The 26,911-nt window shown below is 47.2% G+C and overlaps 1 protein-coding gene across 1 annotated transcript in view; it reads right to left on the bottom strand.

Moving 5' to 3' along the window:
• GATA4 (GATA binding protein 4) overlaps positions 1 to 26,554 on the bottom strand; it is a 47,691-nt gene extending 21,137 nt beyond the window's left edge. Inside the window, exons 1-2 of the mRNA XM_048845783.2 lie at positions 26,351 to 26,554; positions 22,593 to 23,438 (exon numbers count right to left, since the gene is read on the bottom strand). Of these exons, the coding sequence (XP_048701740.1) occupies positions 22,593 to 23,082 (490 nt within the window). The 5' untranslated portion in view covers positions 23,083 to 23,438; positions 26,351 to 26,554. The remainder of the gene's footprint in view (positions 1 to 22,592; positions 23,439 to 26,350) is intronic.
• Positions 26,555 to 26,911: the final 357 nt, after the last annotated feature.

Raw genomic sequence — 26,911 nt, 5'->3', positions numbered from 1 at the left:
GAATTTAATTTCTCATCAGAAAACCAAAACATTTTCAGTTTCCATCAATTTTTGGCTGAATAGGTTCATTTTGGAGATTTTCAGTTTGATGAAAAATTGAAATTTTCCACTGAAAATTTTGACAAACATGTTTTGTTTTCATCTAAATCTTCCTCAGGGAGAAAAAATCCCAAACCATTTCCCATTCAGCTCTAAATCCATCATTTCAGTGTCTCAGAATGCTGATCATCCATAGCTCCTAGTGACTTTAAAGGCAGTTGCAGATGTTCATTACTTTTGAAAATCAGACCATTAATATTACCCAGCTGCTTTGGGGGCATGCAGATGTCTCTATCAGCAATAATATCTCCAGCATGCTGATCTCCCAGGTGAGTGTGACAAGATCACACTGCCCATGATGGAGGAAATGCGGAGCCAGGAGTTGAAGATGATGTTTGCAAGGTGTAATCTCATCACAATCTCATACAGCACTACAGACCTGTCTGAGGAGAGACTGCTAATGTTCCTCATCAGGAATGTTCCTCCTTCTTCTCCAGGGCATACTTTATGTTGCTGAAATCCTTTTAACAGGAATGCTCCCTAGGAGGACTTCTTCCCACAATATAAACTGAATAGAACAGGAGTCTTGAGCTCTGATATGTGTAGTTTAGTCTTTGGCACTGTCCCTTTATCGTCTCTATAGTGGTGAATTAGAAGGCAAGAGAATGGATGTCTTTATAAACAAGGCCTAGTTCAACCACATCCAGCTGAGCTTGATGCAGGAATGACTGTGGGGAGTTCTCTGGCTTGTGTTGTACTGGGGACAGGCTGGATAACATAATGGACCCTTCTGCCCATAACAATCCATGAATCTACAAAAGAACGAGCACCAAATTTCTTCACGACTCCAGCCTTCTTACCCCTTCCCTCCATGGGAGCTCTTCACTGGCTTCCCGGTTCTTATCACATTGAACAAAGCTTTGTCTCCTTCCCCTCCAGGCCCTCGCCCTCATCTCTGCTCTCAGTTCCTCCCAGTGCTCCTCTTGCTCTGCTCAGGAACATTGGAGGAAAGGCTGGATGGAGTCCTTTGTTCTGTGCTCTGCAGCAGGTCAGATTCGATGATCGTAATGCTCCCTTCTGGCCTGACGAGCTATATGAAGCCCTCTGTGAAGAGTTGGGCCTTCATCTCTTTCTGCCTCAATGCCCGCCCCCTCCCCAAAGGGGATAATACCTCCGCTCCTAGCGGGGCTGCTTGTGAGGAGGTAGCCATTGGCGTTGGAGAGATCTGCTCAGACACTACTGCGTGCCAGAGAAAAGCCTATTCACCATGCTAAAAGCCTGTGCTCGCTGACTGGACGGCCAGGTTCTCCAGGACACCACGGTCGCAGCGCCACACGGATTTGGTCTGGTTTGGTTTTTCCAGTGTTCTGCTCGTTCAGTTTTCCCTTTTCATTAATAACGAAGATTAAGTAGCGTCAGCCTCTGGAGGCTCCCTGTGGAAGGCGCCTGAGTAAGTGCTTCCATGGCTTTAAATCCAGTCATTATGAGCCCTTTTGACACTTATTCTTCCCCCCAACCTTGTACTAGCAGCCTGGAAAGGAAACATTTATTCAGGCAGCAAATTGCCTGAACAGCTCCCGCAGGGAGCCAGAACAATGGGAGCGGAGGGAAGGGCTCCTCCAGTCACACTCAGGGCAACAATTTCCCTTTCACGGAGCCGCTGGACGGCGAAGATTTATGGGTCCATAATGTGACCTCTTTATTACCCTTCACACCAGGTCCCTCTGTGGAGATTTACGCCCTCCCCAGAGCCAGGCACAGCAAGTGGCAGCTTGGGAGGGAATTACGTTTGCCAGGAAAGGGTTCAGGCCACCATTTATGTGGGAAACAAACGCAGAAGCCTCTGACTGGAATGGCCTCCCTCTCCCCTCAGAACTTACTGCTTCCACCACCCGCCTCCCTGACTCAGCACCTCCACTGCATCATCATCATCATCCATTACACCTGTACCCCTTCCCCTGCTCTTTGGCCATTGTGTTAGGTCTGACTTGGACCTGAACCTGACTGGTGCTGAGGACTTTGAATTCCCATCAAGGTCTCAAGGAGTCGAGGGCACCCCGCAGCCCCTGTGCTGAGGCTCCCAGTACCTCAGCACTCGGTCTTGAGAGTGTAAACTGCTCGGGGCCGGGGCAGATTTTAACATGAAACAGCATGGTCTAGTGGTTAAGGAGCTGGTCTAAGAACCAGGTGACCTGGGGGCTGGTCCTGGCTTGAACAATGAGCTGCTGCATGACCTTGGATGAGTCTTTCCCCTCTTGGCTGTTGTTTAGCCAGACTACACGGTTCTCAGGCTGGGAAATGTCTTTCGCTAACCTGGGTGACGCAATGGGCCCCCAGTCTCGGCTGGAGCCTATGCATGCTTCCACAATCTATCTCCGTGGTTTTCAACATTTTTTCGTTTGCGGACCCCTAAAAAATTTCAAATGGAGGTGCAGACTCTTTTGGAAATCTTAGTCATAGTCTGCAGACCCGCAGGGGTCCATGGACCACAGACTGAAAACCACTGATCTAACATCATTTTTTCAATTTTTTTTTTGGGCGGGGAGGGGGTGGATTTAGAAGGAAAAGTCATTGCTAAGATACAGCTCACTTAGGGTCCATGGTCTCAGAGAGCGGTACCTTACCAGCACGTGGTTCCACCGATATCAAGAGCACTGCTCAGAGTAAGGTGCTACTCACCAGGCAAAATGGACTCAGTGCAGTGGTTGGGCAGGAGGTCCCATGCACATCTAGTGACAGGGGTGTCAGTGGTCCCTGGGAGGTCCTGAGTGGTGGTGGGTGACTGCACAGGTGTATATTTTATTGTGGCGGACTATTACTGTTTAAAGGAAGGACTTCTTTGAAATAGAGACAAATAATAATCCAGGAAGCTACATATTTCTGTCCAATGTTACAATCATTCCCAAACCAATCCTTTTGTTTCTTTTAAGTTTAAAAAACCTTCATTTTGGGCCTTGAAGGGGTTGTCTTTGGGGATTGAACAGGAGATCTCTGGATCTAAAAGCGTGAGCTAAAGAACCAGAGCCAGGGGTGGCTAGTGAGACTAGCCCAGGACCTGGGATTCAATGCTGTGTTCCACCACACACTTCCTGTGTGACCTTGGGCAAGTGACTTAGTCTTTGTGTAACTCATCAGTTTCCCCATCAGTACAATGGAGATAACAACACATCTATAACTGTGTTAAAGATCGTGAGGTGCTCAGATAGTGTAGTAATACAAGTACCTAAGAGAGAGAGAAAAGGGCCATTAGCTCAAACGCAGTAGGAGATTTATAAGCTACTATACATGGGCCAGCCACTAGAGGGGGACAAAGAGCCTCACTGTATTATTTTGGATGGGACATACTTGAGGCAGTTTATTCAACTCTGACAGCTCTTACCCTCCCCTTCTGCCTGTTATCTTCACCCCCTTTGATTTGCCCAGTGGAAATGGGTTTCCATTAATACAGCCCTGGAGTTTTGTTTACAGATGGAGGGAAATTTAATATCAACATTTCCCCCTAAAAAAGTGTCTTGTCAGTTCACTGAAGCACCTCCACAAAGGAGACACCATCCGTCACGCCCAGCCGGGCACTTACCGGCTTTAAACAGAGCGTGAGAGCAGTTCTTCCCCCTGAGAAACTGCCTTTCCTAAACCAATTTGTTATGATAAGAGGTGAGAGCGGCACACTCGTGTATACGCATCCCAGATGGACTCTTAGAGGAGTCTCACTTTGCACAAGTGCACATTGGCTTTAAAAGCAGACCCAGAATACTCCGCATGGGAATTAAGAAAGGCAGGGGACTCCCGCCACATAGCAGAGGAGATCTGAGCTGGGGAGCAGAGCACAGGGACAGCTGGGAAAGCAGGCAAACTCCAGGATCGCATTCAAAAATTATGAGCCATGCCCCACAAATCATGATTAGCTTAAAAATCATGATTATTTTTTTAAAAAACGAATACATTTGGAGTTCTTTATATTTGCCTTCTTGTGTCTGAACCTTTGGGTTCATGTTTTCAAGCTTTTCACTGCAACCACAAGGGCTCAAGACTCACTTTGTTTCTTGACATAAGAGCTGAGAGTCTCACGTAATCACATGACTCCAGGAGCTGGGGCTTAAAGAAAAAACACCAAATAGCATGGGTCACATGATAAAAATCACAAGAAGTTGGAAGCATTAGTCATCCCTCTAATGCTACAGAGCTGAGCTGCGGAGCACACCAGAGGATAGGTGGGAAAGCCGGGAGTTCTTGTAATGCTGGAGAATTCACCGATAGGAAAGCAGGGGGGTTTCTGTAATGTTACAAGCAGACTTGCTCTAGCAATGCCGCAGCACAGCTCTGAGCTGGGAAGTAGAACATGGTGGTAGGATTATTTTTGTTTTAAGTAGGAATGAGGGCAGCAAAACACAGCTGATCAGACTCCATTCCCACCCTCCTTCCTCCACTCTTTTCTGTTTAGATTTTATTTTCTTTAACATTTAAAGGGCCACAGGCAACCCACAAAATACGATTCAGCAAGACTCATGACCAACAGAAATGTCCCGAGGATTTATTTTTAAAGGGCCGCTGTCAATTTGAAAATCCCATTTCCATCTGAAAAAGTGCCCCTAAAGCGATTAGAACTGAAAGCAACTCAAGAAAGTAACATTTTTCTCCATTGTTTCCATGTATTTACTTTGTGTAGTCGATGGCACTTTGACAATTCACACCCGGGCATCATGCTTTTGTGAGCATAAATGGAACATACGTTATCCCCAGGCCTGTGTGCTGTTCTCGGAATAGCAGGGGAATAGTTATAAATATATCACATGGATTTATTGCCCCATTTGTTTTGTTTTGAAAAATTGTTAGCAAACATGAACATTGTCCTCGTTCTGCAGTCGGCCTGCCTGGGATCTGAGCTAGCAGATCCAGTTGCAGAGTGGTGTTCCTTGTCAATTAGAATCCCTGTCAATATCTGGGGATTTAATCACATGTGTAAGGCCTTGTTACAAATGATTTTTAAAAAAATGTTTGAACCGCTGTCCTGAAAATATGTTGTGTTTTTTTGTCATTTCACTCATTTGCGTTGGAAATATGTCTGACCCAGACTCTGGCATGTGATTTATTCGGTCTGATAAGGAGAAAAAGAACCTTTGCTTATAAAATATTCAGACTATGATCTGGTTCTAACATTAAATCACTTTATAAGAGGCTTTTTTAAAATCACTGTTTCACTCAGTATCACAAGTTTCAAAATGCTACAGCAAATCTGTGGCTACCTAAAGCTTCACAGTTCTTATGCTGAACTTCACGGCCTAAAACTTGGATCCCCAGCTCCACAAAGCACAGATCTTTGCAACCTGACCTTTATCTGCAAACACACATGTGAGCAGTACTGATTACATCCAGAAGAGGGCAATGGTACACACACACACACAAACACACAAACACACACACACAGGGCAATGGTACACACACACACACACACACACACACTTCTTTTCAATACTGGACATTGCCACAGCGCAACAGAAAATGGAGGATGAAGCACTCAATCAAGGGATGGGGATTAGATCATTGAAATCTACTTGCAAGGTGGTGTGCTAAAGAGGGCAGGATTGTTTGGGATTCAGGAGACATTAGTTCAATGTCTGGTTCTACCAGAGCCTTTCTGCTAACGGGTTAAGTCATTTAAATCTCTCTGTGACTCAGTTTCCCCCCGCTCCTGTAATATGGGGATACTAGCACTCCTCTGGTCTTGCAGCAGTGTTGTGAAAACTAATGTCTGTGAGGGGCTCAGACATGGGCGGTGGGTGAACCACTGGTTGCGGGAGGCTAGGCCCCAGCCAGCCCTGCCCCCCGAGAACCCGCCCCCTCCCCCGCCCTGGAGCACTGGGTGGGAGGGTGACGTATTGCCCCCCTCCCCCAGCCTCAGTGTCCCCAGTCTCCCCAAGAGCAGGGCCGGCAGCCTCTACCCCCATCCCCCAGCAACGGGTAGCCCCAGCCACCCCAAGTCCCGGCCACCCTAGCCCCAGCACGCCTCCCTAAAGAGCAGCCTACCTGGGCTGGGGCGAAGGGCAAGCAGGAGGGGACTTCGGGGAGGAGCATGGGTGGGGCCACGCCGGGCTGTTTGGGGAGACACAGCCTCCCCAGCCTGTCCGAGGCACCGCCCATGTGCTCAGATGCTGTGGAGATGGATCCATGTAGACAGAGAAGTGTGAAGAGACAATTAGTGGGTGGAATGCCCCAAACACTCGAGCTCTTTTAAAACACCGTATCCAGAGTGGTTACAGCAAGCGCAAGCTGGAGGACGACAAGTCCATTTTGCAGCAACTTTCAAGGTTTAACCCTCCCTTTCAGCAATTGCGTGTTAGCTCAGCGGCGAGGGCACCAGCCTGAAGGCGACCCAGCCGGACGTCCCTGCCTGCCCGGATCTGGAGCAGAGTTCTTCATCGCAGCTCACTCTCCTGCCTGCAGAGCATGGCTCTCCCACGTCCCATATTGGTGATAGTGGTCCAACCAGTTCGCCTTGCTCATGCGTGCGGTGGCATGGCTGCCCCGCAGCATTTCCCCCACCAGGCCCGTCTACACCTGCTGTGCTCCCAGCAGGGCATTCTGGGCAAAACTGCACAGCTGCCGATGTCAGGGGCAAAGGCGCGTGGGTGCTTTCCTCTGAATGCAGTGCTCTTTGGGAGGGTCTCTTGGGGAAGGCGTGGGGGAGGAAGGGACCATGTGTTACCACTTTGGGTGTCGCTCCTGCTAACACTTAGGCCTTGCCTACGCTTGCCAGGAATGATAAACCGGTAGGGCTATATTGGCAAATCTGCCGAGTGGAGACGCAGTTTATACCAGCAAAAGAGTGCTGTGGCCGGTCTAGCTCAAACCAGTTCCCCAAATGGAATAAACTGTATCAGCAAAGGGACTATTTTGGCTGGTATGACTGCGTCTGCTCTGGCGCTTTTTGCGAGGGGTTAATTTGTTCACATTCCTAGCCAACACAGCCGTGCTGGTTCTATTTTCTAGTGCAGACCCGGCCAAACGCAGATGAGCAATTTGACATGGGCGAATAGCCCCACTGCCCCCCTCAGTGAGACTACTTACATGCATAAGTTGCAGTCCTGGGTAAATGCTGGCAACATTGTCGTGGAATCAACCATGGTTACAAACCTAAGAGGTCAGTACTTTGGAATAGTCCCTAGTTCCTGCACTGGGTCACCAGATCCAAACCCTTATGAGCTTTGGCTGTGTTGGATCTGGACCTGAACTTCACGGCTTGGCTCCAGGGCTAATTATGGTCAGATGAAGGTTTCTTGCTCTACCTGGACAGGAAATGGAAAGCAGCTAAGGGCCAGATTCTGAAATAAATACACCGCCGACAATGGCGCGATGCTGATTTACATCAGTGAAAGATACGGTCCTAAGTGTACAAGTAACTGCTGTATCAATCCTTCTCCACGTTTACAACCCCAGTTATATGTCCTGGGGAACACCCTACCCTTAAGGCCATGTCTACACTAGCGATCTTACAGCAGCGCAGCTGCACCGATGCAGGTATGCCGCTATAAGCTCTTTAGTGTAGCCACTCTAAGCCGACAGGAGAGAGCTCTCCTGTTGACTTAATTAATCCTCCCCCAATGAGCAGCAGAAGCTATGTCGGCGGGAGAGCGCTGTCCACACCGGCACTTAGGTTAGTGTAATTTACATCACTCGGGGGCTGGCTAATTCACACCCCTGAGCGACATAAGTTATACCGACATAAGTGGTAGTGGAGACGTAACCTACAACACTTTTCTAGACGTTTCTGAACCTGCTCATAGATTTAGTTTCATCTTTATTATTTATATAGATGATCCTTAATCTGTTACACATGTAGGATTCTTGCAGCCAATACCATGTTTTTTGCCGGTTTATACGCTTTTCAAACAAATCCTGGATTAAACTGATTGCTGCTTTGCCAGGACCTGCGCAGGAAATGGGGTCAGAGCCATGACATCAGAGTGCAGGGGTGAGCTTCACAGCAATGTTCCTAGAAATGGTTTTCTTCCATCCGACAGGAAACAACATTGGCACCATTTTCCTCCCTGAATTATGTCCATGTTATAAATGGAAACGGGCTGTCAGAGGTTCCCCTTGGCTTAAGTGTCATTTGGTCCAGAGATTTAAAGTCGGGGTGAAACAGCAAAACAATGCCCAAGACCCCAATCTGCAGTGAGAGGTACAGAGAGTGATGGCCAGGAAATGTGGGATTTCTAATCCTCTCTGGTGCTGTGTTCCTCGACCCAGGAACAAGCCTGGACAAATCATTTGCAGCTGGGATCACTGAGTGAGGGGTGCTATGCATTATTCCTTTACAAAAGAATTAAGATGCTATGGATTAAATCCACCCCGATGCTAACAGCCAGTTCAAGGTCTACGCACTGCTCATGGTTATGTCCTGTTTAGAAGGCTTAGGTGGGATTTCAGTGGTGCGTAGGCCCCGTGCTAGCCCTCTGCCTGGTGGGTGGGGGGGAAGGGGAGCGGGAGTTCACCCTGAAAAAGGCACCCAGGAATGGGAAATTGTAACGAATAAGTCAGCACAAAAGAGCATCCACATTCCATTTGAAATAGAAAGGGAGAATGGGATTAGCTAGCTCCTCCCGCTCCCTCAACCAGGCGACCGCACCCCCTGTTGGGATCGGAGGGCAAAAACAGCCTTCATCTTCCTACAGGTTGCCAACCCTTTGTACATTTGTCTCCTAGCCAAAGAGACCTCCACACCTTCCCACAGTCAAACTATTGCTCGAGTCATCCTGTGTATCAAGTTACACAGTCAGCAGATGTGCTGGGTGCAGCTTTGTGGAGGGATGCGCAATGGGGGCATTTACAGCCCCTTGATCACTGGACCAGTTCAGTGCCAGCCTCATCCCCAGAGCAATCCAGAGCCGCCTAACGGCTGTTCTAAACTCTGCCAGCTGTCAGTGGCCCTGAGGGATCATTAGCGGGCACACGACCTCTACAGATGAGGAACTGAGGCACAGAGAGGTTAAGAGACTTGCCCAAGGTCAGACAGGGAGTCTGCAGCACAGTCCAGGAAAGAAATCCAGACCTCCGGAGTCCCAGCACAGTGTCTTAACCACAAGACCAAACTTCGGCTTGTTGGGTGTTTTTCCTCTGTACGGTCTGTGACCGTATCATCCTAAATGCCCTGATTCTATAAGCCAGGCACCAGCTCCTGTGGTCATGCGGGGCGAGATGTGGTCCATGGGGCCAAACCAAGACATAGCGCTGTGAACAGAGCCACTCCTGACACAGACAGGGCAAGGGGACGGGGCAAAAGAAAGATGGGAGAGATCACAGAAGAGCTCAGACCCCATGGCTATTAGTACCCAGGTAAAGAGGTAGGTCCTACACCACTCCGCAAGTGTGTCAAAACTGTCAGGGAAAGAAAGAAAGAAAGAAAGTCGGGGCACCACCAATGATTTCCTTGGCTGCCCCACTGACTCCCAGCCTTCACGGGCCATACTCTGCAGTGTCCCCGGAAAGGGCTGTTGCCAATCTGTGATTAGATTAGCTGGATAGTTCTGCTCTCTGGGGTGGGGTGAAGAGGGAGGATCTGCTATCTCCCCTCCAGGCATTTCAGGCCTCAGAGAGATGGGCGAGTACAAACAGAAAGGAGGGGAGGAAAAGATTGAAGGGACTTGTGAGGCCAATAGAGCTGAAGGGTTGGGGAACCCCCAGGAATGACCTTGCCGGGAACTCCTAGCATATTATCACTGACCCTATTCACACTGTTATCTATATGGCTGAGGGCCCTTCTAAATATATCTGGCCTGAGGCTCAGTTCCTCAGTTCCTGCACTTGGGCAGGGATGGAGGGAAGAGGGAAAGGTGGCTTTAAAATTACCTCTGCACTCCCTGTATTCTGGGACTGTGCAGGGACCTGCCTTGGTCCCAGTGTAAGTCAGAGCAGCTTCAGGGCTGCTCTAACTGCCTGGGTACATCTATACGGCAACTGAGAGCAAGCTTCCCAGATTGGATGGACAGACTTAGACTAGTCGCGCTCGAGCTAGGGTACTGAAAAGAGCAGTGTGGACATTGCGGCTCCGGCATGGACTCAGGCTAGCCAGCCAAGCTCGCACCTTGGGGGCCAGGTTGGCATGAGAGCCCGAGCTGCTGCCCAAGCCAGCCACAGTGCTATTCTTAACATGCCAGCTCAAGCCCAGCTAGTGGGGGTGTCTGCCCACACCCAAGCTGGCAGCCTTTGTGCCAGCTCTCTGAGAGCAGGGGAGGCCTTCTGCCCGGTGAGGATTGTTGGGGAGAGAGGGCTGTTTGCACCCACTGTGTGGCTCCTTTACTCTGACAGAGTGGCATCAAGGGACCCTAGAGTAAGTGAGAACCAGGCCCATTGTGCCCCACACATGTTATGCTCTCCCCTGCTGTGACTATTACTCCTTCCACTCTTACCTCTAGAATTCAGCACAGGGGTCGCACACAGAGTCCTTTGGGGACTGTAAACCAAGTAATCATATGACCTACTCCCTCTCTCAGCACACGCACCCCTGTCTTCAGGCAGTACTAAGGGCTTCTCCCAGTGTCTGTGGACGCCATCAGGGCAAGCAGACTCAGGCTCCAGTTACTACGCAACTGGCTGGAGTATCTCACCATCATTATTAGAACATCACTGGGACTACGCACGTGAGTAAAGCAAGCCAGATCTGGTCCCAAACCACTGGTTGGACCCACACATATTTAATGGCTTTTTAACTGTTGGCCCTGATCCTGCAAAGACATAATTAAGCATGTGCTTAGATTTATGCACAATAGGTAGTACCCCCCCGGGGTGAAATTTTAGCCCCACTGAAGTCCATAGGAGTTTTGCCATTGACTTGATTTCGCCCATTTAGTTTAATGGGATTATTCACAATGCGTAAAGATAAGCATGTGTTTTAAAACTTTGCAAAATCAGGGTTCATGTGTGTAAAATAGCACTCTGAAATCTCTGGATGAAAGATCTGATAAATAATCAGAATTACAACGGTTGTATTCTTTCTATATTATTCCATTACCAAAATGACGCTCTTGTGAGGCAGATCGTATTGTCCAAACACAGAAAGTGATTGGCTTCTGTCACTAATGACCCCTTACATTGCTGGAAACTGAATTCCCTTTTCACCGTTTGTGCCGTTTCTTTCCTTTCTTGTCTCCTGCTCAGCTTGGACAATGCAGCTAGCCAGGGATTTTTTCATGAGTTTCACTCAAGTGACCCTCTTGCTGTTTGGCTTCCAACCCCTGCAGGGGAAAGTTTCTATGCAAAGATCTTAAAACCATTGGGATGGAGCTTACCTTTCTTTGTTGTTTGTTTTATGAAACTCACTCTTGGGGCTTCAACCCCTTGACGGTATCTCTCTAAGGGTCCAACCCTGCAACACTTACTCAGCTGACGAATCCTTGCTCAAGTGAAAAATCTTACTGACCTCAGCGAGGCACCCATGTCAGGCCTGCAGGATCATTATGCACTTATTGAGCCGGATTCTAGTTTCTGTTACAATGGTGAATATCTTTAAAGGAAGGAATTCAGAAAACAGCCCAGGACAACTCAGGTCAGTCTCTAGCCTATATATATATCTTTGTTTTTTCTAATTCTTTTCATCATCCCAAATATGCCCGGTTTGTGCTTTTTGCCCCCTGTTCCCTGTTTACTGGATGACCTCTAATAATTCTCTTTTCCGGCAGTATTTGTTGTTCTGAACATTGGGTCACTCCCTTGCATTGGGAGCGGGGTGGGGAAGAGAGAGAGAGAGAGAGAGAGATTTTCACAGTAACTGATTAAATATCTGAACAGGTCAATTCAGACCTTGACAAGCACCCAGCCGACAGACCTGCAGGTACCAAAACTTATCAGAGGAAAATATAACTTGCAGGTTTTCTAACCCAATTGATTGGACTTTTATCTAAAATAACAGACATTATAAGATAGGAAATAGCTTGAGATAAGGAACAAAATCGAGTAGTCTTGAATCAGATCGGACTGCGGACAGGTTCACACTCCCACACCTGCCTTGGATGGATCAATGAAAGTTTCTTGGCATTGTCCTCTCTGGTTTTGAAATGCTGCTAAAGTCGGTGAACTTTGAGACTTCGGCGTTTATTCTGCGATTATAATTAACCTGCTCCCCACTCGCTATTGATTAGGCCTGACTGGAGGTGACAAAGTTTGACTGGATGGCTCAGAAATGTAAATGGCTGGGGATGACTGAAAGAGCAGAGAGTGGAGTCTGATCCCGGCTCAGGTAGAACACCCACTGACTGGAGTTCAGCAGGGAGGGCTGACTGCGGAGGGAGTGGGAGATTGGGACTGCTCTCAATGCCAGGCAAATGGACTGACTTTTCCATTCACGTGGGGCCATAACCATTCAGGGAATCACACCAAGCTTTAGGGCCAGATCCTCAATTGCTATTCATCTCTATAGCTTCCCTGGATCCACAGCAGGTGTAAATCTTCCTAGCTCCACTGGCTGGAGCAAAGGCAAAGCAGGCGGTTGCCTCGGGTGGCAGATTCTGCCAGGGGCAGCTGGGCCAAACCTGAGCAATGCTGCAACCCCGGGTGCTACGTACATTTGGCCGGGCTGCCAGACTGGGCATCCCATTGTCTTGAGCGGCCTCTGTCCATTTGAGCCTCCCGTGGTGCAATAACTCTGTCCATGAGAGTAACCTGACGTGCGTTGGCGCGGAGCTAACCGACAGCGTCTGAAGATCTGCCCCATATCTTTTAAAACACAGAGCGCAAGAGCCGAATGCTGAGCGCCCGGGCAAGGCCGACAGTGAAGGGCTCTGCTCTGTGCATGGGTTTGCTGGAGCAAAATCCCCACACTAACCAACCTGGGTATCAAGGCAGCCAGGCTGCAGCAGCTGCTGCAGGGCATAGGGAGGAGCGGTACCCACATTCGGCCCTGCTCCCCTTATGAATGTCGTCACTGAGCATCCACGATCCCTCCTGTGCAGAGGGAGCCTCCCCCCAAACAGGTGGGGGCAGAACTGGCTCCTTGCATAGTAGGAACACATTTAGCACCTTACATGCCCCTGGGCTCAAGGTTTGGGGCTTCTTTCAGAGTGTTTTTTTTTCAGAATTGCCAGCCCTGAACATTCAAAAAATCATAACCTCAGCCTCCTAAAAATCATGACATTTAAAAATAATAATAAATGTTGGGTTCTTTTTAATTTGTCTTTTGAGTTTTGAGGGTTTAGGGCTCGTTTTCAAGCTTTCCTCCACCTCCGGGAGAGCTAGAAACTTACTGATTTTTTTTCCCAGTGAAAGCTTGGAGAGTCTCACACAATAACATGACTCCAGGAGCTGGGGCTTTCAGAAACATCATCAAATCTCACAAAGAGTTGGCAGCAGCATAGGGGAGGGAAGTGACGAGGCAGTCAAGGGGGAGATCCATTTCAAATGATATTTGAAAATACATGGAGAGGTGATGAGCACATGAGATACACATGAGCTGCAGGAAGAGCTGTGCACTGGGAGTTAAGATTGAGATAAGATAATGATATTGTCCCATTGCTTCCTTGTGCTCCCCCATCAGTCTGGCTGTATCTATTTGTCGTCTCTTGTCTTATACTTAGATTGGAAGCTCTTTGGGCCAGGGACCATCTTTTGGTATATGTTTGTACAGCACCTAGCACCGTGGGGTTCTGGTCCATGACTAGGGCTCCTAGGGGCTGCCGCAAAACAAATACTACTACCACTAATAATAATAATAATTAATAAGACACATCAGAGAAGAGGTTTGTGCCGGTCAAATGCAAGGGGGAGATGAATGAGGTAAAAGAGCAACCGATTGCTTTTTACGAGCAGTTGTGTGATCTTCCCTAGAGAGCTTCAGGGGTGACGCCAACCTCTAATTGCTAGGGGTTAGGAGGAAAGATTCATCAGGGGCAGTTTATTCTATTGCACCATCTGGCACTGACCCCTGGTGGAGACAGAATATTGGACCCCACCTCTGATCGTGTCTGGCCATTATGTGTAAAGGGGAAACCTTAACTGTTCCTTTCTGTAAAAGATTTTCTAACAAACAGACTTACTTTCCCACCCCCACAAAGAGCAACATCAGATCCACTTCGTCCCAATAAGGGGAGGGACCATCCTGATCACATATTGATTATATCCCACCAAAAAACCAACACCCCAAACCCCTCTATGTGGCAACCAATCAACTTGATTAGAAATTACCAAAAGTTCCATTATCTTTAGTCTTGGGATTTGTGTGCTGAGACTCAACTAAGTTTAGGTCTCCATTCATTTTGCAATGGATTGTTTTCTTCTGCATCCCAGTTCCCTCTCCCCCCACTATCTTATATGGCCCTGATCCTGCTTCTCTTCTAGTCCATAACAAACCCTTCTTTGATTTCAATGGGAACCATTTCATCTCAAACAAAGCTGGTTCCATTTTCTTTTAACGCAGATCTCTGCCTAGACTTTTGTGTGTAGCTCAAGCCTATGTGAATGGATACAGAACTACACTGCAGAGTCAACCATCTTTAAAAACCTCAGTGCAAATTTCTGCAAAATACGTCTTCACTGCCCTCAGACGCTGCCTAAAACAGCACTTTAAAAACAAAGAATTCTTACGTTCTGAAGACTGGAATTGTCAAAGCTGGATACGGGTGCTGGATGCCCCGCTTTGAAAATATCAGCCTAAATCTTTATTGGAGTGTGCTTCCATTAAAAGCCCTGGTGTCTGAGTTCTATGCACAAGGAATTCCAACACTGCCAAACTGTATTTAAAGGAATAATAACAACAGAAAGAACTGCTTGTTTCAAAATCTAAGATACAAAGGAACTGTCAGAGGTTCAGTAAATCAGTCCTGTTTCAGGAATGGCTTCTCTAAGGGCCGGATACTCCTTACCCGGGTTACAAGAAATTCCCATTGATTTAAGTGGACCCAAGGAGCCCGTGAAATGCTGTTCCTCTGTGTGTAAATGCTGATTCACTTTTGTTACAATGCACTGGGCCTTCAAAATTTTCCACCGTGTCGCTGCACAAATGGAAGTCGCAGTGCTATTTCTAGGGGCAACATCGGGAATTTCAGAGAGTATTTAAGAGCAATTGCACCTTGCATGATCTAACCATTTTCAACACACATCTAGTTAAATGGGATCACAAATAATTATTTTTAAATTTGTCATTTGAGGCTGGACAAATTTACAGCTACCAGCCGCCACACTGCCTTAGCACTCCATAAAAATTCGCTCACAGAAAGTGCCGTGTCAGTTTCATTATGCCTGAAATAACATGCTGAATGCTTAATGGCTCGTTGGCAGGGAGTTTAGTTCCAAAATGTAGGTTTTCTATATAAAAAAAAAACCCACACACAACCTGTGATTAAATATTTTTCGTAATTTTTTTTTTAAATATCACAATTTGAGATGTATGTTTCTGTATTGTCTTAAAATTCCACAATTTAAGTTGAACGTTGTGACCCTTTTAAAAAAATATACGGCAATCAAAACATTTTCTTTGTTCTTTAGGCATGCAAGCGGCACACACGCACCGCCCTACAAGAGATTACCAGGGCGAAACTGACCCCCGCGTAGCGAGTGACACCGACTAGTCTAGCAGCCCAGTGCTGTATGCTCAGTGCACCCCAGTCTCCAGCCTATTTCACTGTGCGCACAAGGAATACAGATCCCTAATTTTGTTTTTCAGCAGGGTGAGAGAGGAAAGAACAAGCCCAGGCCCACACACACTTCTCAACCTTCCATAGCCCAAATGTAGGATGTAAAATGTCCAAAGATCCAAAATGAAGGACGCAAAAAAAAAATTATCCCCGCAGAACCCACACAGTGCTGTGAACTTCTTTCCTTCAGTGCAACTAACACACTCTAACCTCAGAGCAATAATCCTACTTTTCTCATGTCACACTCTCAGCATGAAACGACAAGGGACACCAGATTTGTGTGGATTGCAGGGGACTTCGGGATTAAACTAAGTGCCGTCCCATGAAATGAGCTATTATTCCGCTGCCGTATGCAGGCAAAGCTTTTCTTGGAGTCAGTGGGAATTCTGCTTGCATGAAGTCTGCAGGATTATTTCTCCCTAAAATCCTATTTCTGCAATCAGACGCTGCACCCTGCACGGGTGCAGGGCTCTGTGCTAGCAGATCTGATTGCTTACATTGGAGCCTGTTAAGATTTTTATTTAATTGCTTCAATTTTAGTAATTGATTTATTTAATGACAGGTTTCAGAGCGATTAATTTAATGTATTTAATTTCTTCAGTGTGAAACATCTCTGTTTTTACAGTATCTAGCACAATGGGGTCCTAATCGGGACCAGGACCAGTGAATACGACCATAATTATATTCTTCTTATCCTTACAGAGGATGATTTTTTTAAAAAAATCTGTCATTTTCATGTGAACTGGTGTCCACTTAAAAAAGGTTCTTAATTTTACAGCGATCAATCTTTAATATGTTTTATCCAACCCTGGAATAGAATGTTATCCATTCCAGTGGCCAAACTATGGAGCCCTTACTCCCCGTTGTCACTTAGGCCTGGTCTACACTTAAAACTGAAAACCTCACATCCCCTAGTGACATAGCTATGATGGCAAAATCCCCAGTGTAGATGCAGTGATACAAACAGAAGAATGCTTCAAGTGGCATTGCTAATTGTGTTTGAGCAGGCGGTGTTCCTATTCTGGCACAAAAACTCCTTCTGTAGGTGCACGCTGCGTCTACACTAGGGAACTATGCAGGTATGGGATCTGTAGTGTAGATGTAGCTTTACGCTCATGAGTTGCATTTGTATAATAAGTGCTCACCCACATGGGTTAGGGCTCAGCAACTTGGCCCCCAAGTTAGCTAAGAACATACCCGTTATCCTAGTGAAGATGTACCCTAAGTGTTGGGAGATCAATGTCAAATTAGCTGCATCAAAGGTTTGTGAGGAGGCACCTGCAAACAGCAGGGTATTTTTAGAGAAACTATCTTTCATGACTGAAGAGCTCACAAGTGCAAGATCTGATCCTGCTTGGACAAACAGTCCCTGTTTACTTCGGGCGAAATCCTGGCTCCATTGATTTCAAAAGAGCCAGGATTCCTCCCCATCACCGGGGAGTGCGCTAGGAATACAGGATCAGGCCTGGGACATTTCCTTCGATAAACGGCCTGCAATTAACAGTAGCTCAATCACAGGATTTTGTCTTCTTTTCCCAAAAAGATGGAAACAAATGATAAAAATACAAACAGATTCATGTCCCAGTGATCCATTTCTTCAAAGGCCTCTCAATATTATTGTAACTAAAGTAATCTGTACAAAGACCTGTGTCTAGAGCGAGCTAATTTTATCCTTTAAACTAAAGTATTAGATTTAATGCCCTTCACCCTTTATCGGTTTACACAAACAACTGATTACAACTTGTAATGTAGGCTACGTTATGGTATCATGTTATGCACCATTTTGGTCTATATATTAATAAATAATAACAACAAGTGTATTACTGACTTATTTAAAGTTTGTAAAAAACCACTGTTCTGGGATTTTAGGGACGAAAGAATATTTATATATCTGGGCTAAATCTTTCTCTCCCTTTGCCCAATTCTGTCCTTTATTAGGCTCAGTTCATGGCTCTGTCGTACCAATTTCACAACAGTGCAAGTCCATTAAGGGCAATGGCGTCATGCCACCATAAAACTGGTATACCACAGCAATGAAGCAGGCCCACTCACTCCAATGGGATTTTCCAATTTGCTTTGTACCCCTGTAGCGCATAATCATTTCTTCACATAAGCAGTGCCGATGGGAGCTTGTCTGTAAGGAGTGTGGACATGAGTGAGGGTTGCAGGACGGAGCTCTAATTTTGGAAGATGAGGGTTGGATTCTGTATATTACAGACACAATATAAATGAATGCATATATAGGTATAAGGCCCAAGCCCATGGAAATCAATGAGAGTTGAGGATGCACCACACCTTTCAAGATGTACCTTGTAGAATCGGGCCAATAACATATTTCAAATACATTTCCTTTTTCCACTGTCTGCACTGTAAGTTAATAAGTCAGTTTCTGCATGTAAAGCTGGGGTACTTAGAGTTCAGTAACACACACAGCAGACACCTCTGTAGAAGGGGTGTGGGGAACGTTACTGTACTACAGTGCTTTCAGTGGCAAAAGATTGTGACAAATGCTGATGAGTCACATGGAAACCACCCAGGAGATGCTACAGGGCAAATATCTTAGTGTCCCTGCTGAAAAGCTTAGGATCTGGTTCAAAATCTCAAACAGCAGCTGCAGAGAAGACATTTGCCTACAAAGCTGTGTTTCTGCTCAGGGCTTTGATCTTTCCAGATGCTGCTGCTGTGCTGAATATCTGCCCGTTCAGACAACCCCCTTCCCAGACTTCTGCTTTGGTTTGCAATGAAAAGAACATAAATGTTCCCTCCAGCGGACAAATCCCTGTAACGCCCAAGTGCAATCATACTCCCCTTTCAGTTACACCAGAGTGACTCCACTGATTCCAAAGGAATTGCGCCAGTGTAAATGAGAGGGAAAACTGGCTCCATAAGGTTGCAGAGAGGGTAAGGATTTGACCCATTGTCCATACTTTTAAACAACTGTTGCATGCTACATAGATCTGAGACCTGCATGCTACATAGATCTGAGACCTTCCAGGCCTTGTTTCTCCTTTTCTCTGCATGGATCTTGGGGCCTGACTCCAGTAGATGTCTCCCTCACTTTAAATGATGTGGATTCCTCCAATCCACAACCCTTTCCCCCAGCTCCTAGTCTGCAGGTTGCAAGGCTGTGCTAATTTCAGAGTCTGCGGAGGAGAGAGCAGCAGCAGATGCTCAAAAGGAGGAGATGGCTTTTGGCTTTGACAGGGCTATGAAAACAGACTTAAAAGTGGGTTCTTTTCACGCACCATTAAATCTGGAATTCATTAAAGCCTCATCAAACCAAGGCTTGGATCAAGTTCATGGCCGTCTCGGATGGGCCTGATCCTCCCTCTTTAGGCTCTGAGGTTGGTACCCTTCAAGGTCGTGAATTAGGCACTTTGGGACCATGTTGGGTAACATTTTCAAAAGTGCCTGAGCCTAAATCCAACTAGGATCCTAAACCACTCATTTTACCCAATCCGTCATTGATTTTTACACCCAACTTGCCATTGTTCAGCTTTCAAAATCAATGCTACAAATATAGGCTCTTTGGTTTCGGTCTCACGCTGTATCATAATGTCATAAAGCCTGTGTTGTTCTCCCCACAAATCTGACTGTAATGGAAATGACGTGCACATGTAAACTTCAGGATTCAGCTCATGGTTTCGTTTACACTTTGGCAATCTTGTGTAGCTCCTTGCAAATAACTAAACAAATAAATACAAGTATTCTGCCAGCACCTAATGACCCCAGCTGGGTTAGGGGCTCTGTTGTGTTAGGCACTGTAAAAACACAGAGCAGAACCCAGTCATCCCACTAAAGTCTATGGTTGAACTGGACTGTGTGCATTTCACTCATGTTATTACTGACAACTGAACATGACTTGATCTCCTTTCACACTACATAAAGTCAGGTTTCAGAGTAGCAGCCGTGTTAGTCTGTATTCGCAAAAAGAAAAGGAGGACTTGTGGCACCTTAGAGACTAACCAATTTATTTGAGCATAAGCTTTTGTGAGCTACAGCTCACATTGGATGAAGTGAGCTGTAGCTCACAAAAGCTTATGCTCAAATAAATTGGTTAGTCTCTAAGGTGCCACAAGTCCTCCTTTTCTTCTTACTACATAAAGTGAATTTTTTCCCCTCCATATGTGCCTATCACTCTGATTTCCTGCAATAATTTCATTTCTTTCACCTGGACTTTCTAACCAGCTGTTCCCCTCTTGTAATGAATCTCTCCCTTTGCTTGTTAACTGCCTTCCTACAACTTTTCCACATTTCATACCAACACCTAGAAAAGTACAGTCTCCGCAAAGTATCCCCTTAGGTTAGAAAAGCCACCCAGCTGGAAATGATCCTTGTTCCATTTAAATACTAAGGGCTAAGGCCTGCAGGCAAAACTCCCATGGAATCCAGTGGGAATTCAACTTGAGCAAAGATGGAGGTTTGAGCCCTAAATCAGTGGTTCTCAACCAGGGGTATGTATACCCCTTGGGTATGCAGAGGTCTTCATCTAGATATCTGCCTAGTTTTACAACAAGCTGCATGAAAAGCACGAGCGAAGTCAGTGCAAACTAAAATTTCCTACAGACAATGGCTTGTTTATACTGCTCTATATACTATACACTGAAATGTAAGTACAATATTTATATTCCTGTTGATTTATTTTATAATTATATGGTAAAAATGAGAAAGTAGGCCATTTGTCAGTAACAGTGGGCTGTGACACTTTTCCATTTTTATGTCTGATTTTGTAAGCAAGTAGTTTTTAAGTGAGGTGAAATTTGGGTGTACGCAAGACAAATCAGACTCCTGAAAGGGGTACAGTAGTCTGGAAAGATTGAGAATCACTGCCCTAAATGACTGGATTGGGGGTTACATTTAAAGCAATCATTGTTGAACTTCAGGCTGTTATAAAACATCTTTTAAATTTTTCATACCCAGCTCGCGTGCATATTTTAAAGTGGGGTTTTTTTTAACATAAAAAGTCACTTGTACTTAGTACTTTTTATTTTAAAACCCAAATATCTTTTACTCGCTTAGGCCCTGATCCTGCAATTGGATCCACCCAGGAAGACCCCCTTGTAAATTACAGCACTACATAGGCAAGGCGGTCTACAGGCACAGATCCATTTGCTGAATTGGGGCCTTGGTCTTGAACTTAAAATTCTTTCCTGTAGCACTAAATGTAAAAGATCATTAATGTTTGGTTGGTGGGCTGGACAATATAATTGGTACCGTACAAAGGCCCAGAGACCAATTCAACCCCACGCTCTAAGAGCTTAGAATCAAAGCTTGTAACCTACATACCCGAACAAGTTTGGTGTTTCCTGCTAGGGACAGCTGCTTTGAAGTCAATGGAACTACTGTGATAGCAGGCTCGGTGCTTAGTACTAAGAAGTAAGGATTGGGCCCAGAAAGTTAGATGCATAGAAGAAAGATGGGCTGAAAAATGCAGAGAAGGGAATAATTTAGAGAGCCTTCAGGTATTCCTGGATTTGGTTTTGTTGTGGTATTTAAAATTATTATTAACTCACTACTTGTGGGCAACGGGGAAGATATGGGATTTTTTTAGGAACAGTCTAAAAGATTATCGAAATATGTCAGACATTGTGTATTGCACATCTTAACAATACTGTCTGATAACACCACAAGGCTGGTGCAAGCTTTGTCTTTAAAATACCAGGTGGCACTTTTTAAACTTTTTTTTGTATCGGCAACAAAAAGCTCCAAGAGCTTGAGATGCCCAGTCCCCAAACAATAACTCCCTTTATTTGTGAAAAGCTTTTAAAAATCTTAATAGAGCATTGTACAAATTCACACTAGACTAGGAAGAAAATTCGTGCTAAACACTATTACCTACAGGCACATTGTGCATGAATTCAAATCGTTTTCCTAGTACTGTTTTATTTTTAAACTACACCACCCTCAGCTGAGGCTAACCCAAATAGGGCAGTAGAGAGAACATGGAGAGGAAACTGGATTTAGAGATGATACACTTGTGATTACACAGAAGATTCACTTTTTTCCCCTCCCTTCTCTCTCCAAAATAAAATAAAGAGGCAACAGTGTTTGCCTCTTAGGTGGATTTTTTAAGACCTGTGCACTTTATGTTAAATCAGCATTTAGGCTCCTAAATAAAAGTGAGCAGGCGTCACCAAGCTTTTCAAAACCGGGGGCCTAAAGTTAGTCTCCTAAATCTACATTAGGCACCTAAATTGGTGGTTTCGTTTTCAAAAGCACTCAGGACCCAGCAGCTGCATAGAAGCCAGTGGAAGCTGGCTGGGTGCTCATCACCTTCCACTTATGTAGAAAAGTAAATCTGAATGTAACAACTCTTTTCCCTTCCTCTTCTCCCCGGCCGCATCTTCCTCACCCCGCTTTCTTCAAGGGGCCCTCCCCTTTCCCTTTCCTTCAGCTTATCCCCTCCTAACTCACCCACACACCCCAAAAATGCGGCACTACCATGCCATGGGCCACTGGACATGGTTCACTCTGCTGGGGTGTTATACCCATTCTCCCTCCCGTGTCTGTCCGGTCTATTTAGACACTTTCCAGGGCAGACACTGTGTATGTACAGCCCCTAGCACATTGGAGCCTTGTTCTTGATTAGTCTCCAGGCCCTGCCAGAATAACCAGGACTTAATAATAGGTAACAACAACAACTTGGGGCACCCAAGCCGGAAAGCGTTGGCCTTGGGCCGCTCCTTGTTTTCTTAAGCAGCCAGCTCCTAATTCGGACCTCATTTCTCTACCTCCCCCAGCAGTCCCGCGACCCCCATCCGCCCAGGACCCCTGTCTCTCCAGAGAGGTGCAGGCCAGCCAGAGGGGGAGGTGTGGCCCGGCCAGCCCCCCCTGGATCGCAGCCCGCAAAACCGGGCGGCGCAGGTCCGAGTCCTCTTCCCCCCGCTAGCAGCCTGGCTCTCGGGGGGCAGCTGGGCGCGGCGCGGCACTTACCGAGGTTGGCGTGCCGGGCGGCCCCCGCGGCGCCCCGGTTGGGCAGGTTGTGCAGCATGGGGCTGTCGAAGGGCGAGGCGCTCCACGTGGTGCCCATCTCCGGGCTCACGTAGGCGGGGTAGGGGCCGGAGTAGGAGCCGCCGAAGCCCCGGCCGTACTGCTCCCGGCTCAGCGGGCCGCTGTACGGGGCGGCCTCCCGGGAGGCGCCGGGCGAGAAGGAGAAGCGGGGCGAGACGGGCGGGTGGGAGGCTCCGGGGTTGTAGGCGGCGGGCTCGGCGCCGGGCTGCGTCCAGATGGAGTGGCTGGAGGCCGGGCTGGCCTGCTGGGAGGAGCCGCCGCTCTGGAGGTAGGGCAGGCTGGGGAGCATGGAGGTGACCCGGGTGGTGGGCACGTAAACCGGGGAGGCGGCCGCCCCGCCGTGCATGAACCCGCCGGCCCCCTCGTAGGCTGGGGGGCCGTGGTTCGCGGCCATGGCCAGGCTCTGATACATCGCGGCGCGAAGCAAGGCCGGGCCCCGACACAATCCAGAGTGGGCGGCAGGTTACCACGTTGGCTCCAGCGCAACGCTCAATTGCTGGGGCGGGGGGGGGGGGTGTTATTGCCCACTCCTGTCCAGGGACCATGCAGTGCTCAGTCCGGTCCAGCAAGCCCCAGTCCTCCCTGGGGTCCGGCTTCCCACGCCGGGCTTCTCCACGCAGGCGGAGCTGTCTGTCCTCTGCAGGAGCCGGGTCTAGCGCCTTAGCTGCTCCCCCTTGGCTCCATCCATCAAGCCAGAGCCACCGGGGCTGGGGAGTTTAAACATTGGGAGTCTCCTCCCCTCTCCTGCGGGCCGGCTCACACCCACACCTAGCAGGGAGAAAGCACAGCGGGGAGAAGCTGGTTAGGAGGGGGGGGGCACAAACCCAGCCTGCGGAGATAAGGAGGTTAGAGAGAGCTGGGGAGGAGGGTCACGGAGGGAAGGTGAGAGACGGAGCATTCCCCAAGGCTCCTCCAGGAGCCCCTGGAGCAAAAAACCTTTGTGCTCAGGTACGACTGGGCCTATTGTGGTGTTAATGTGACCAAGCCCGGTGTTTGATCTGAAATCACAGCGGGGCTGATTGCAGGCGACCAGGAGTCTGAAGCTGTCAAGGGAGAAATTAAATGAAGCGTACACTTGAGGGGGGTCGCTCGTGACCCCAGAGGATAGAGAGACATGGACACACAGAGACTGCACACACATACACAGAGATAGAGACACATGGACACACACACAGACACACACACACAGAGGATAGAGACATACACAGACACATGCAGACACTGACATATATAGACAGGCATACATACACAACACGTGCACACACTTACATATATAGACACACATATTCACATGCATGTATACAAACACACACACGCATACATACATAGACACCTACATACACCCATACACAGAAGCAGTGCAAACGAGCGCATAAATCCAAGAATTTGCAGACATGAGCGGGCGGGAGAGACGGTAGGAATATGAAATAAGTGGTTATATCTAAGTGCAAATGATCCGGTTTGGTTTCCAGGAGAATCCGTGTTAAACAAAAGAAACCGTTCTCCGTATTGACGTAGCAACCGCTCTGCTAATAGGAAGCGCTGCGGAATAACTTGGCAATAAATAATCGAGATTAAAAGAAAACGACTTTTTAAAGGCATCTACTAGTAAAGGGCCCAATCCTCAGGCAAAACTGCCGGTCAGCTCCTTGGGGAGACTTTTGCTTAAGAACTCATCGGCTGTAAAAGGAAACAAAAAATCTCTAGCGAAAAAAGAATACGAAGATTTTCCATAGCCTTCTCTAGGCTTTGGCTCAGGCCCTGGGATTTTAAAACGCAAATCGGCTAGGAGTTCTGACGGCTCGGAAAGAAATATATTTAATCGCTCTGTCGCTGGAGAGCTCGAGTAATTTCAACGCTGCCAGAGACCTGCCAGCCCTCGAGCAAATAAACGCTATTTTCCCCCAACGCACCCCTTTGGATTTTGCCGCAAAAACAAAACAAAAAATCAATATGAAAGCGGAAGAATAGCAGCATTGCCTTGGTTTCGAAAGGGGTCTGAGACACAGAGATTGTGCTCTCTACTTTACCATAAAACTAGTTTAAAACATAAGTTTCTGCGCCTCCAAAAAGTCACAGGACTGGCCCTTTTACACCAGCCTCATTTCCAGCAAGGAAAGTCACTTTTATTCAGCACAATAATGATTCGGATGCTAAGGGCAGGTTTGCTGGGAGTTGGGTTGCTTGAAATGGTGTACGGATCCTGGATCGTTGCCGTCTCCTCTTTACAGTGTCTGGGGAAATGATACAGGGTTGTTGGGGTGTTTAAGTGACACCGTATTTTGGGGGGGGGGGGGGATAAAATGGAGAAAATCAGATCCGATGGGTGGATATTTCTGAAAATGATTTCCGAAGAACAGAACCTGCCGCGACTTCTTTCGTGAAGTTCCTAATATTCTTTATGCTCCTGAACAAAGGAGAACTTGGAAAACTGGTGAACTAGACTGTCCGGCCTTTACAAACAAATATACAATCGAAATTAGTTATTGGGTTTTTTGGGGGGGAGGGGAAGACGACCAATACGTTTAAGGCATATTGAAAAATGAATACACTCGAAGCTGAATGGCAATTAATTAGTTCTCTCCCCCATATTTTTATTACGGGCAGTAAAAAGAGCCCGAATTTGATATTGTTTTTCACATGTTATTAATTAGCTGAAAAGAAGATCAAGAATTCGTTTTGGAGACATAAAGTCTGGCGGTAAAATTAAGCAGTGCGGTTTCTTCTTTTTGTGATCTAGTTTTGGATCTAAATAGATAAAAAATGAATCTTCAGAGCTGTCCTGTGGGTCGCTTTTTTTTTTTTTAATTTCCTTTCCTCTCTGGTGGTGTCATTTATTTCTGTGTGTGATTAAAGCGGTAGGAGACAGGCACAAATAATAGCAGAAGAGCCTGGGAGTTTGCTAATCTTTAGTAGAAAGTGAAATATTCCTAAAGAGATTACAAAGTGTATCCAAAAGAATAATCAAATGGTATGTCTGTGTCTGATGTCTCCTTGCCTTCTTCCTTCCGCTAGGGTTCTGGCGAATATACCACACACTGGAAAAAAAATGGATTTAGTGAAAGGGGATCAGTTCTCTGATATTATTTCAGTTTGCCAAACCAGGTCACTGTCCCCCCCAAAACAACTCTCCGTACCTCACAAGGAGTGAATTTAGAATCAAAAGAGATAAGTCCTAGATAAGAGCAGATAAGCAGCAAGACAGAGAGAGACAAGGGAGATGAACGAGGGTGGCCCAAGCTTAACACGAAGGAAATTTTGGAAATCGTGAGGAGGGGAGAATAAATCTGGAGAATGGGAGCTTGTCAAAATGTCCAACCCCAATCGGCCTTTATCCCGATCCTCCAAATCTACTGATGGCTGCCCCCTCCCCAGTGTCAGAAACAAATGAAACCTAGAGGGGTGGGGGGAATCCATATGTGACGGGGCTTTGACAGTTTCCATGTCATGGCCAAAGAGGCAGGAGCCGAAACGAATCCACAGCAGGGAAAAGGCCCCTAAGAGGGCGAGCGATTTTCATCACAACGTTTGTAACAGCCTGAAAAACAGAATCAAGGCTGGCTCCGGATTTCTAGGGTCTTGAGAGGCGATCACGCCGCATCTGGGTCCCTGTAGCTGCGAGAAACGAGCAGATCTGACGCTGAGACTCCTGGAAAGGTAACAAGAAAAGAACTACCCACCTTTGGGGATGTCGGAGGGCTAGGGCACCCCCTGGCTTGGCTTTTCACCTCTAGCTCCTTGAGATCCACTGGGAAGCGGGGCTTTCCCCCTCCCCCGCCTGGCTCAGAGGCCAAGCGCTGCCCTGCCAGCCTTTCCCTGCTCGCTCGCTCGCTCTCTTTCCCCCTTTCTCCACTGGCCTTCTCCTCTCCCACTTGGTGACTGGTTTCCCCACATCACGTGGCGGGGGAGGCAATCTCTGTTGCACCATCAGCCGGCGCCAGGCTTCATTCCTGTTTAAAAAAAAAAAAAACCCACAGCAGCCAAAGTCCAGCAGTCTCTTCCCTGGCAGCTCCACTCCGCAGAGGAAGGGGCTTTTAGCTGGAGCCAGTTTATGACCCCCCGCATCCCTCCCAAAGGGAGGCACGGGCTTTAAAGATCTGACCCGGCATGAAGCTTTCTGGGTCGGTTGCCCTCCCCGGGGACCCAGTTTATGCCTGGACGCTGTGGAACATGGGGGGTCATTGTGCAGGCCCCTGTAGATGGGATGAAGGATCCAGACACAGGTTGAGGGGCCGGGGTTC

Source organism: Caretta caretta, chromosome 3 (assembly GCF_965140235.1).
Source record: "Caretta caretta isolate rCarCar2 chromosome 3, rCarCar1.hap1, whole genome shotgun sequence".
NCBI lineage: Eukaryota > Metazoa > Chordata > Testudines > Cheloniidae > Caretta > Caretta caretta.
The sequence above is the reverse complement of the archived record's forward strand: the minus strand, read 5'-3'. Positions and strand labels throughout refer to the sequence as shown.